General features: G+C 38.1%; 1 protein-coding gene across 1 annotated transcript in view; it reads right to left on the bottom strand.

Annotated features, from left to right (window-relative positions):
* The window catches only part of TMPRSS7 (transmembrane serine protease 7), a 42,548-nt gene that overhangs the window by 14,119 nt on the left and 14,304 nt on the right, over window positions 1-14,125 (bottom strand). Inside the window, exons 9-10 of the mRNA XM_068545539.1 lie at window positions 12,624-12,736; window positions 1,429-1,535 (exon numbers count right to left, since the gene is read on the bottom strand). Of these exons, the coding sequence (XP_068401640.1) occupies window positions 1,429-1,535; window positions 12,624-12,736 (220 nt within the window). The remainder of the gene's footprint in view (window positions 1-1,428; window positions 1,536-12,623; window positions 12,737-14,125) is intronic.

Genomic DNA, 14,125 nt, shown 5'->3' on the forward strand with positions numbered 1-14,125 from the left:
TAGTTCAATTAGAGCCTTTCTAATGAAAAAGACTGATAGTGGGAAGGGCTGGCATTTTAAATCCCATGGGTACAACTAGTATCAAAAGAATCTGATAGTATTTCAGCCAACCCAGAAGACAAAGTGAAGAGCTGGCCCTTCAGGGAATGTATTTAGGGCAGAGAGCTTTCCTGGTATTTGCAGGAGGAAACTATTCATATTTTGGCAGCAATACATCATGGGTGGCAGGGGTTGTTACTTAGCGGGAAAAAGCATCTCATTTTCAAAGCACTGCTTTATTTTAAGCATACAAACTTACAATAGATTTGTAAAGATTTGTTTTCTGGACCTCTAATTAAATACCAAAATGCAGTATCTTTAAAGCCTTGGGGCGCATTCAATAGTACTTATGCATCCAATGTCATTTCCTTAGCAATCCTATTAATCCTATTAATCATAGCTAAGATGTTCTGGTGTGTGGTAAGCATCATTTCATTGAATGCTTGCCGAAAAACCCCACCTCATTACCTCATTTTGCAGACTGACAATCAAAGTGATTAAATAATTTGTCCTAGTTAACGTAGCTACTAAATAACAAGGCTGCAATTTGAACCTAGGTCTTCTGCCTCTTACTTAATAGACCCTTGATTCAAAAATACTGCCAAAAGGAGTACAGGCCACATGTTAATAATGGATCCAAGAAAGCCATTAAAGCAGGGAGATTCTACTCCAAAAGGATCAATGACTATTTAGCAAGTCACCTAAGAGTCTAAATGAAATCAAAGAAGGTTGTTCAGGAAAATCATTTAGAAAGGGAAGGTTTCATTCACGGAATAGCAGTGAGCAAAGAATTAGCAGACAAGTCCCTCAGGCTAGCTTCACAAGTTTCCTTAAAGTAAACTGAGAAGCTATTTGGCAAAGACAGGGCATCCTGTATTTTTTTTTTTTTTTTAATACAAGACCTATTATAACTTTAGAAGCAAGTAAACAATAACAACAACTAAAGGATGAATGAAGGGAGAGAGTAAGGACTTTCTAGATCAGTTCAGGAAGCCCAGGCGCCTAAATTTCTCTCAGCTTCTTTCTCCTACTGCACAGAATTGGCTAATGGTTTCTAGCTTTTGTAATCATCAGGACTATTTACTATTTTCCTCCATGGCTGCAATGGTTTTTCTGCCAATTATTTTTATAAAGTATGAAGCGTGTACATCCATAGCCCAGCAGCACAGAGCAGTGATGGAAACAGGGACTTGGGAGCCATAAAGACTTGAATCCTGGGTTAATCTCTTATGAGCTGAGTGACCTTCAACAAGTTATTTAACTCCTGTAGTCCTCAGTTCCCCTGTCTGTATATAGTAAACTGCCAACTCTCTGGGGGAAAGGAATCCAAGGCTTTGAACTCCTGGGCGAGGCTTTTCATTAGATTCTTCACACATGGAAACCACTTACATGTGCTCATTAATTTCCCACCATCCATGGTCACAGCCTTTCATACTCTTCTTGGTTATTGAATAGTTATGGAATTTCAGTGCTATGCCGAGAGTTGATAGGGGAGTCTATGAAAAACAAACGTAAGTCAGAAAAATGACAATTGAAGAATATGTTTCAGACTAAGATTTTGTTACTCAGAACTCATTTCTTGGGCTTGCTATTTTAAGGGCATTTTATTCTTTGTGCCCTGTGGCCCTTGGTCGGGTAGACCAGTTCCCCTGAACAAACTGACCTGAAGAGGAGAGCACAATAGAGAGGGAAGTGAGCTGCCCCCCCAGCCCACCCCGTGCTCAAGGAGCAGCTGTGACGCCCCAGTGTGATGAGCTGAGATAGATACATTAGATCACCTCTAGGTTTCAGTTTCCTCCTAGTAAGTGAGCTTAACTTTGAAAACACCCACTTGTTAGCAAGTTTACACACTTTCCTCCTTAGATGACAATAATGACAGTTTATTTAAGGCACTATTCTGATTCTTTAGATAAAGGAGGAATAAATCAGCATCCTCTTCATATTAAACCTTGGTATTTCAGAAGTTTCTGAGTCATCCCTACGTCTTCTCTGAAGAGATCAAACAAGGGAAGCAGTTACTTACGTGGTACGTGCACAAGTGAGTGCGTACACACACGCAATGCAACTGGCCTTGTTGTGGCATTGTATGACATGCACATACATCACATCTGATATGCCATAATTTTTGTTTTAATTTTCACTTTAGCCCAGGAATTATTTAAGAGAGAGCTCTTACATTTCCAGGGAGCAGAATTTTGGCTTCCCTATTTTCAAGGTTTTAAATTCTATCTGAGTTAGATAAGAGATTATTTATTGCAGTACAGCTTTTAATTTTTTAATTTACTAACAATTTTGTTGGGATCAAATTTATGAAGGCCCCAAGGTCATTTTTTTAAAAGGGTAATCTCTGTTTATATATATTACCAAACTCATTATTTGTGTGATTTAATACTCTTCCTAGCCTTATTTATTGTCCCCCACTGTCTCTGTCATGAGCCAAGAGAAAGGAAAATCTCTTATTGAAGCACTCTCCATTTCTCTTTGTACTTCATATAGGTTTTATGAGTATTAACGCTATATCCTTTGGTGCATAAATAATTGTAATTAGATCGTTATGTGGATCGCCCTCTTTATCACTGCAGATTGCCTTTCTTTTCCCACTGAATGCCATAATTTCAGCATTGTCTGGCATTAAGGTTGTGATCCCTGCTTTCTGATTGTTTACATATGCCTAGTATGATATTGCCCATCCTTTTATTTTCAACTTTACTAAATCACTTTTTAAATTCATTTTGTCTTTTAAAAACAACATACAGTTAAGTTTTAGGTAATACTTTGCAATTCAATCCCACTGTCTTATTCCTTTAATAGACGAATTTTGTCCATTGACTTTTATTGCTCTGACAGACATTTGGTTTTTCAGTTATGTCATCATATTTTATGCTATAGTTTCTTTGCTGTATGGTGTGCTTCTTTCTAACTTGTGTTTCAATATAGTTCCCCTCCCGCCTTAGTCTACCTTTGAGAGGAAATGGATTGGGCACTTTATGACTCTGATTTAAACATAACAACATGGTTAGGCAGGTAGTATGATTCCCATCTTATAGAAGAAGAAACCTAGACTAACCAAAGACAAGCAACTTTCCCAATGCAGACCAGAAACTCAAACCAGTCCTGCATTTCTCTGAAGGCCTCCCTTTTCTCAGCACTGCCTGGAAACCCATGTCGGGAACCCCAGAGGAACAGGATTGTCTTTCATTCACCATAAGACTCACAAGGCTCATGAGAACACATATCACATTTTTTTCACTCTTGTCATCTGGTTATTTCTTCACATTAAAAAAAAATATATATGTGAACTGAAAGATAGTAAATATATTTAAGGAATCAATTAAATTTTATAGCATGAGAACATATTCCAATGCAATCCTCCACCAAGAAGCTTGCTTAGGCATTTTCACTGAGTTCCAGAGCGCTGAAACAAAATGGATTTATAGGCACCCCAAGCACAAACCCTCTCCACAGTGAAAGGAAATATGTCCCCTTGCACACTGATTCTGCTGACACAGAATCATACACAATTCTACTTTCGTGTTCAGATTGGCCAAGAGACTCTACTGATATTACCGTGCTTGATAAATGGATGGATGAGGTGCAGTTTCACAAAGTATTGCAAGCTATTTCAACAAATGAACGAGAAACGTGAAACTACTAAGTACGCTATCTCCCTCTATGTTCTGTACTCTCTGTTCCCACTGCCCAACGCTTACCTTTGTTTTGGGAACTTTAACCAAGTAAGGAGAGGAATTCTTCTGATCTGGACCTGCTGTATTTAAATATTTCTCTAGTCAACGATGGTAACAGAATGCAGGACATGCCTTACTTTCAGTCACCCCTAACTTGCCAGTGGTTGTGTACATGTGTACACACACACAAGAACCCACCTCAGATGAGCACTGGAAAATTCTTTGGCAAATATGCTTGCTGCAGAAGCATGGAAGAGAGGCTCCCTTCTGGGGAATCCCATCTATTTCCTGTGTGATATGAGAAGGTGAACTTGCATGGCCCACAGTGATCCCTGCTTATGTCTGGTGGACCTAACTGGATGGTGCTGGGCTGATGACATCTGTGATAAAACAACTCAAGGGACTGCTTTACTTTTTCTTCTAAGGCTCTAAAACAAAACTGATTATTTGGAAAACAAAAAGAAGGAAGAGAGAGGGAGATGAATGTGCAGATAAGTGAATGTTATGACAGATAGGGAAGCTGAACATCTTTAGGAGCCCAGAAAAGGAGAGGCTGCTGAATTTATTTATGGAGGGGGCATGATTCCTTTTAATCCTACCTGGGTCACTTACTATTGGAGTGGCCTCTGGCAAATGCTTTGTCCCCATTTCTGTTTCCTTATCTATAAAACGACAAGAATATCTCTCCTACATCAGAGGTATGCTTGGAAGAGCAAATAAAATTATGTGTGCTGAAAACACTGAAGTACTAAACAAATGTAGACAACATATTATAACCTCAAAGTCCTTTTTTGGTTTTATTGATTTAATATCTCCTTCCTGCCCTGTAGTCTGTTAGCTTTGTGAGAGAAGGACTTTGGTAACCTTGCTACTAGGCATCCCTGTACGGTGACTGACATGCAGCAGACATTCAACAAACATTTGTTGAACAGACAGGAGAGCTTGGAAGAAGAATCAGATGAGCTTTAAGTGGGAGCAAGAGTTAATCCTTCTCAGATAAATAAGACCTTAAAAACTCAGCTGGAAGTGAGTTTGAGAAGGCAATTGATTGCTCTTCAGTAGATTTGGAAATCAAACCAGTCATTAAGAAGGATTGAGGATGATAGAATTAACTCTTGTGTAGAAAAGGTTTTATCATGACTTGAGTCAATATTTTTGTTACTTAAGTCATCCAGTTCTTTGTCATTTTTATTAAATGCAAAGACATTTTACAGGTCACAAATTATTTTTTACATGATTTCCATTTAGAAACATGATCTCAAAAGACAAAGGAGAGGCCACAATGAGACAGTAGGAGGGGTGCAATCACAGTAAAATCAAATCCCATAACTGCTGGGTGGGTGACTGACAAATTGGAGAACAATTATACCACAAAAGTCCACCCACTGGAGTGCAGGTTCTGAGCCCCACATCAGGCTTCCCAACCTGGGGTTCCGGCAACAGAAGGAGGAATTCCTAGAGAATCAGACTTTGAAGGCTAGTGGGATTTCATTGTAGTACTTTGACAGGAGACTGGGAGAAACAGAGACTCTACTCTTGGAGGGCACACAGAAAGTAGTGTGGGCACTGGGAGCTAGGGGAAGGAGCAGTGACCCCATAGGAGACAGAACCCGACCTACCTGCTAGTGCTGGAGGGTCTCCTGCAGAGGTGAGGGGTGGCTGTGGCACACCGCGGGGATAAGGACACTGGCGGCAGAAGTTCTGGGAAGGACTCCTTGGGGTGAGACCTCCCAGAGGCCACCATTAGCCCCACCAAAGAGCCTAGGTAGGCTCCAGTGTTGGGTTGCCTCAGGCCAAACAACCAACAGGGAGGGTACCCAGCCCCACCCATCAGCAGACAAGTGGATTAAAGTTTTACTGAGTTCTGCCCAACAGAGCAACAGCCAGCTCTACCCAACACTAGTCCCTCTGATCAAGAAGCTTGCACAAGCCTCTTAGATAGCCTCATCCACCAGACGGCAGACAGCAGAAGCAAGAAGAACTACAATCCTGCAGCCTGTGGAACAAAAACCACATTCACAGAAAGACAGACAAGATGAAAAGGCAGAGGGCTATGTACCAGATGAAGGAACAAGATAAAACCCCAGAAAAACAACCAAAAGAAGTGGAGATAGGCAACCTTCCAGAACAAGAAATCAGAATAATGATAGTGAAGATGATCCAGGACCTCGGAAAAAGAATGGAGGCAAAGATCGAGAAGATGCAAGAAATGTTTAACAAAGATCTAGAAGAATTAAAGAACAAACAGAGATGAACAATACAATAACTGAAATGAAAACTACACTAGAAGGAATCAATAGCAGAAGATTGATTGAGGCAGAAGAACGGATAAGTGACCTGGAAGACAGAATGGTGGAATTCACTGCTGCAGAACAGAATAAAGAAAAAATAATGAAAAGAAATGAAGAAAGCCTAAGAGACCTCTGGGACAATATTGAACACAACAACATTCACATTATAGGGTTCCCAGAAGGAGAAGAGAGAGAAAAAGGACCCGAGAAAATATTTGAAGAGATTATAGAAGAAAACCTCCCTAACATGGGAAAGGAAATAGCCACCCAAGTCCAGGAAGCACAGAGAGTCCCATACAGGATAAACCCAAGGAGAAACATGCCAAGACACATAATAATCAAACTGGCAAAAATTAAAGACAAAGAAAAATTATTGAAAGCAGCAAGAGAAAAACGACAAATAACATACAAGGGAACTCCCGTAAGGTTAACAGCAGAAACTCTACAAGCCACAAGGGAGTGACATGATATACTTAAAGTGATGAAAGGGAAGAAGCTACAACCAAGATTACTATACCCGGCAAGGATCTCATTCAGATTCGATGGAGAAATCAAAAGCTTTACCAACAAGCAAAAGCTACCAACAAGCATTCAGCACCACCAAACCAGCTCTACAACAAATGCTAAAGGAACTTCTCTAAGTGGGAAACACAAGAGAAGAAAAGGACCTACAAAACCAAACCCAAAACAATTAAGAAAATGGTCATAGGAACATACATAATGATAATTACCTTAAACGTGAATGGATTAAATGCTCCAACCAAAAGACACAGGCTCACTGAGTGGATACAAAAACAAGACCCATATATATGATGTCTACAAGAGACCCACTTCAGACCTAGGGACACATACAGACTGAAAGTGAGGGGATGGAAAAAGATATTCCATGTAAATGTAAATCAAAAGAAAGCTGGAGTAGCAATTCTCGTATCAGATAAAATAGACTTTAAAATAAAGACTATTACAAGAGACAAAGAAGGACACTACATAATGATCAAGGGATCAATCCAAGAAGAAGATATAACAATTGTAAATATATATGCACCCAACATAGGAGCACCTCAATACATAAGGCAACTGTTAACAGCTACAAAAGAGGAAATCGACAGTAACACAATAATAGTGGGGGACTTTTAACACCTCACTTACACCAATGGACAGATCATCCAAACAGAAAATTAATAAGGAAACAGAAGCTTTAAATGACACAATAGACCAGATAGATTTAATTGATATTTATAGGACATTCCATCCCAAAACCGCAGATTACACATTCTTCTCAAGTGCGCAGGGAGCATTCTCCAGGATAGATCACATCGTGGGTCACAAATCAAGCCTCAGTAAATTTAAGAAAATTGAAATCATATCAAGCATCTTTTCTGATCACAACACTATGAGATTAGAAATCACTTACAGGGAAAAAAACGTAAACAGCACAAACACATGGAAGCTAAACAATCTTACAAATAACAAACAGATCACTGAAAAAATCAAAGAGGCAATCAAAAAATACCTAGAGACAAATGACAATGAAAACACAACGATCCAAAACCTATGGGATGCAGCAAAAGCAGTTATAAGAGGGAAGTTTATAGCTATACAAGCCTACCTCAAGAAACAAGAAAAATCTGAAATAAACAATCTAAAGTTACACCTAAAGGAACTAGAGAAAGAAGAACGAACAAAACCCAAAGTTAGCAGAAGGAAAGAAATCATAAAGATCAGAGCAGAAATAAATGAAATAGAAACAAAGAAAACAATAGCAAAGATCAACAAAACTAAACCTGGTTCTTTGAGAAGATAAATGAAATTTGTAAACCATTAGCCAGACTCATCAAGAGAAAGAGGGAGAGGACTCAAATCAATAAAATTAGAAATGAAAAAGGAGAAGTTACAACAGACAATGCAGAAATACAAAGCATTCTAAGAGACTACTGCAAGCAACTCTATGCCAATAAAATGGACAATCTGGAAGAAATGGACAAATTCTTAGAGAGGTATAACCTTCCAAGACTGAACCAGGAATAAATAGAAAATATGAACACACCAATCACAAGTAATGAAATTGAAACTGTGATTAAAAATCTTCCAACAAACAAAAGTCCAGGACCAGATGGCTTCACAGGTGAATTCTATCAGATATTTAGAGAAGAGCTAACACTCAACCTTCTCAAACTCTTCCAAAAAATTGCAGAGGAAGGAACACTCCCAAACTCATTCTATGAGGCCACCATCACCCTGATACCAAAACCAGACAAAGATACTACAAAAAAAGAAAATTACAGACCAATATCACTGATGAATATACATGCAAAAATCCTCAACAAAATACTAGCAAACAGAATCCAACAGCACATTAAAAGGATCATACACCATGATCAAGTGGGGTTTATCCCAGGGATGCAAGGATTCTTCAATATACACAAATCAAGCAATGTGATACACCATATTAACAAATTGAAGAATAAAAACCATATGATCATCTCAATAGATGCAGAAAAAGCTTTTGACAAAATTCAACACCCATTTATGATAAAAACTCTCCAGAAAGTGGGCATAGAGGGAACCTACCTCAACATAATAAAGGCCATATATGACAAACCCACAGCAAACATCATTCACAATGGTGAAAAACTGAAAGCATTTCCTCTAAGATCAGGAACAAAACAAGGATGTCCAGTCTCACCACTATTATTCAACATAGTTTTGGAAGTCCTAGCCATGGCAATCAGAGAAGAAAAAGAAATAAAAGGAATACAAATTGGAAAAGAAGAAGTAAAGCTGTCACTGTTTGCAGATGACATGATACTATACATAGAGAATCCTAAAACTGCCACCAGAAAACTACTAGAGCTAATCAATGAATTAGGTAAAGTTGCAGGATACAAAATTAATGCACAGAAATCTCTGGCATTCCTATACACTAATGATGAAAAATCTGAAAGAGAAATTAGGGAAAGACTCCCATTTACCATTGCAACAAAAAGAATAAAATACCTAGAAATAAACCTACCTAGGGAGACAAAAGACCTCTATGCAGAAAACTGTAAGACACTGATGAAAGAAATTAAAGATGATACCAACAGATGGAGAGATATACCATGCTCTTGGATTGGAAGAATCAATATTGTGAAAATGACTATACTACCCAAAGCAATCTACAGATTGAATGCAATCCCTATCAAATTACCAATGACATTTTTTACGGAACTAGAACAAATCATCTTAAAATTTGTATGGAGACACAAAAGACCCCAAATAGCCAAAGCTGTCTTGAGGGAAATAAACGGAGCCGGAGGAATCAGACTCCCTGACTTCAGACTATACTACAAAGCTACAGTAATCAAAACAATATGGTACTAGCACAAAAACAGAAACATAGATCAATGGAACAAGATAGAAAGCCCAGAGATTAACCCACGCACCTATGGTCAACTAATCTATGACAAAGGAGGCAAGGATATACAATGGAGAAAGACAGTCTCTTCAATAAATGGTGCTGGGAAAACTGGACAGCTACATGTAAAATAATGAAATTAGAACACTCCCTAACACCATACACAAAAATAAACTCAAAATGGATTAAAGACCTAAATGTAAGACCAGATACTATAAGACTCTTAGAGGAAAACATAGGAAGAACACTCTTTGACATAAATCTTTTTGATTTATGATTTTTGATCATAAATCTTTTTTGATCCACCTCCTAGAGTAATGGAAATAAAAACAAAAATAAACAAATGGGACCTAATGAAACTTCAAAGCTTTTTCACAGCAAAGGAAACCATAAACAAGACAAAAAGACAACCCTCACAATGGGAGAAAATATTTGCAAACGAATCAACAGACAAAGGATTAATCTCTAAAATATATAAACAGCTCATGCAGCTCAATATTAAAGAAACAAACAACCCAATCCAAAAATGGGCAGAAGATCTAAATAGACATTTCTCCAAAGAAGACATACAGATGGCCAAGAAGCTCATGAAAATCTGCTCAACATCACTAGTTATTAGAGAAATGCAAATCAAAACTACAGTGAGGTATCACCTCACACCAGTCAGAATGGGCATTATCAGAAAATCTACAAACAACAAATGCTGGAGAGGGTGTGGAGAAAAGAGAGCCCTCTTGCACTGTTGGTGGGAATGTAAATTGATACAACCACTATGGAGAACAGTATGGAGGTTCCTTAAAAAACTAAAAATAGAATTACCATATGACCCAGCTTCCCACTACTGGGCACATACCCAGAGAAAACCATATTTCAAAAAGACACATGCACCCCAATGTTCATTGAAGCACTATTTACAATAGCCAGGTCATGGAAGCAACCTACATGCCCATCGACAGACGAATGGATAAAGAAGTTGTGGTACATACATACAATGGAATATTAGCCATAAAAAGGAACGAAATTGGGTCATTTGTAGAGACGTGGATGAATCTAGAGACAATCATACAGAGCGAAGTAAGTCAGAAAGAGAAAAACAAATATTGTATATTAACGCATATATGGGGAACCTAGAAAAATGGTACAGATGAACCAGTTTGCAGGGCAGAAATTGAGACTCAGATGTAGAGAACAAACGTATGGACACCAAGGGGGGAAAGCGGTGGGGGAGAGGGATGGTGGTGTGATGATTTGGGAGATTGGGATTGACATGTATACACTAATATGTTTTAAATGGATAACTAATAAGAACCTGGTCTATAAAAAAATAAATAAAATAAAATTCAAAATTTCAAAAAAAAAAATAAAGAAATGTGCTCTCACACAGCTATCGGTGGCTGCTCAAAGCCTTCCAACAAAGCAACAGCTTTATTTAACCTCCTCGCTCAGAGGACCTTGACCTCTGGGAAATGGTGTCATCACACAAGTCTGTTCCCAGTGTTTCCTGTCTCCCCTTTCCCATCCCCCACCCCATGTTCTTTTCCTTATAAAGATTTCCTATTGTTCTGCATTTCTAACCCTTGACCCAGTGAAACAGAAAGTGATCTGATATTTTTGTTTGTACCCTGACTAAAACTTAATCACAGCAACGTTTAGGGATTTTCCTTTTAAATCTTATGAGTTCCCGTGGGATCAACATTTGTTTTATCTCAAAGGACTTTCAAACACCTGATGGAGCTTCTGGGAATGGGGTCTTTCTTGTTCTAGATATTGTAAAGAAGATAACTCTGCTTATTGGAGAGTTGAAGAGACAGAGGTTTGATGTCTTTCCCTCCTCTTTCCCCACCGCTTCTTTTCTTCTCTTTCCATCTACCCCTCTCCCCCACCTTCAGACTTGCTAGTCACCTGAGGCTCTGAGCTTCTGCTGCCCTAAGGCACCAAGAATCTGGCAGTGAGCAAGAGTCCAGAACCTTTATGTCTTAATTATATTTTAAATATTTGGGATAATGATAAAAAAATAATTTAAGGATGCCTACTAGTAGGTAGAGATTTGGGTATAATAAAATTATTTCAATATTTAACTGTTAGGACTGTGCACGAACCCTACATGCAGCAAGCACTCTCCTGCCTCCTCGGGGCCTTTGCCTCAGCTCTTCCCTTTGCCCGCAACACTCTTACCTTCAGCATGCACCAGGTTAGTTCCCTCGTGTCTCAAGGTTCTATGCAAATGTCCCCTCGTCAGTGAGGCTTTCCCTGACCATCCTACTTGAGACAACAAATCCCAGACTACCTACCTTTCACACCACCACCCCCCAACTCAGCTACAGAGCCCCTCCCCAGCTGTATTCTCCATAGCATTGTACCATCATGGAACACACTGCATGTATTTTACTTGTTTATTTGTTTGTCACCTGTCTTCCCCTACTTTATAGAGAACTCCATGACAGCAGAGCTTGGGTGTGTGTGTGTGTGTGTGTGTGTGTGTGTGTGTGCGTGTGTGTGAGAGAGAGATCTCATGCATCCCAGTGTTCAGAATACTGCCTGACACGGAGCAGGCATTTAATAATAATATGTTGAATGAATACAAACTAGACACTGCTTGTCACTTGCATCTAACTGCTATGCCGCACAAAAATGATTTCATATGTATATGCTGAAAGAGCAAAGGCGACCTCCCTCCACATTAATATAACAGCTGGAGAAAGAAAAATAGGTTACACACGGAGATTTTGAAAAACAAACCAAAACCAGGGACTCCCTGTCTAGCGCCAGAGGGAGACATATGTATTTCACATAAATTTACACTCCAATTTGCTTATACAGCTGAAATATATGTTGCCTAATTCAATTTATTATTTCTTTATTATTCTCATTATAATGCTGATGAAGTAATTAAAAATTAATAAATGAGCTCTACCATAATAAAATAAATTGTTTGATCCTGTAACAATGTCTTTGCTCTTTTTAATACAAAGTAAGAAACTGGACAAATAAGCCCCAGTCTGCAAAAAGCAGTTAATTTGTGAGCAGAGGCTTGAAATTACAACAAACTTTCATGTTCTAGATAATATATTTTAATAAGGTTTAAATATTATAAAATTAACTGACATTCTTTTTGTAATTTAAAAAATAAGTATAATTAAATTGAAAAATAAATAGCTACTAAAAATAGGATAACAATATTTTTCTAAGATACTGTTAAAACTAGGCTACCTGAAATTTCCAGGTACACTTGCATTTCGGAGGGTAGTAGCTTGGGTAATATGGACTTGAAATTTTCCCTTCAAAGCCAGTGATTTCTTTGACCAACACTGTGTTTTCACATTCTGAAAAAAATATCCAGTAACACACAATGATTTGCAGTTGTGAGATTATGGGAAATAGACAGCATACATTTCTTTAACTACAAATGCACATTTTCTTGGTCAATAAGCTTATATAGTTTTGAAATTAAACTATTTTTTAAAAAAAAAATAGTACCCTACGGATGTACAGCTAATATACTGTTCAAAGTCTATACTTGTTTTCAAATCATTTATTTTGGTTACAGATCTATAGGATGCTATTCCTTTCTTTAAAAAACATGGTTTAAATATATTTTTTCTTCTAGTTTTATTGAGATATAATTAACATATTAACACTGTATGTATATTTTGACATACAGCACTGTAAATATATATTTTTAAAGCTTCTGAGTTAATTTTGTTCAAATTAGTGTGTATTTCTTGTTCAAGAGATATCCAGTTTTCATAATGTGTTATACTATTTAAATAAGACAATCTACATGTCTATTCTTACTGTTATGGTCATCCTTCTGCTAGAATATAAGCGGCCCAAGAGCACTGATATTCTTTCTATTTTGTTTACTATTTCCCTAACACCTACAGTCATTTCTGGCATACAACAGATGTTCAGTAAATATTTGTTGAGTGAATAGACAAATTCCACTATAATATTTCTGTTATAATTCTATTTTTAACCTTTGGAGTTACAGATAATTTTCAACCTAACACTATCTCAACTATCTAGTTCAATAAATCAATTTTACATTTTGTTTTGTAATAATTTGACAGAGAAAAACCTATCAAAATGAGCCACTGCCTTAAAATAGTGATGAACCTGTAGCTCTCACCACCTACTTAAGCCCAATTCTCTTCCCTCCTCACCCCCATCTCCCATTCTGACCCCTTTAGCTTTGTTGATGCTCATAAAGAAGTTACCAAGACATGACCTGTAAGATCTGACCAGTTTCCAAGGCAACAAATATTACAAAAACATTAGAGTTTCAGTGAAGGCTCTTTTCATTTTGTTTTGTTTGACTTCGTCAACCCAAGTCAAAAAGAGAAGAATAAAGAGGAGGTCACTTTTTGCTCACTAGAAAAACCCATTAAATCCTCTGGGTTTTGCATCATGAGCACTTTCTAGGATGGCACTTACGTGCATTACTATAAATGAGAATTCAGGAAAGAATGTGCTAGTTACTGAGCTATTGTCCCTCAGCTCCAAACCCACCCCTCTCTACTCTTCTGCAAGGCTGGTCTGGACTATACAAACCACTTCTGTCCTTCACTACCTGATAGGCTCTGCCAGTAGGGGGTGCTAAAGGGAGACTAGAAGGCTGGAGAGGGAAGAACAGGGCTTCAGTCTGTTTCTTATTCCTGGGAGTGTCACCCCAGCAATGCTGCTTCACTCTCACAGCTACTCTTCCTTCCTGT

The sequence above is a fragment of the Eschrichtius robustus genome, chromosome 6 (assembly GCF_028021215.1).
Source record: "Eschrichtius robustus isolate mEscRob2 chromosome 6, mEscRob2.pri, whole genome shotgun sequence".
Lineage (NCBI taxonomy): Eukaryota > Metazoa > Chordata > Mammalia > Artiodactyla > Eschrichtiidae > Eschrichtius > Eschrichtius robustus.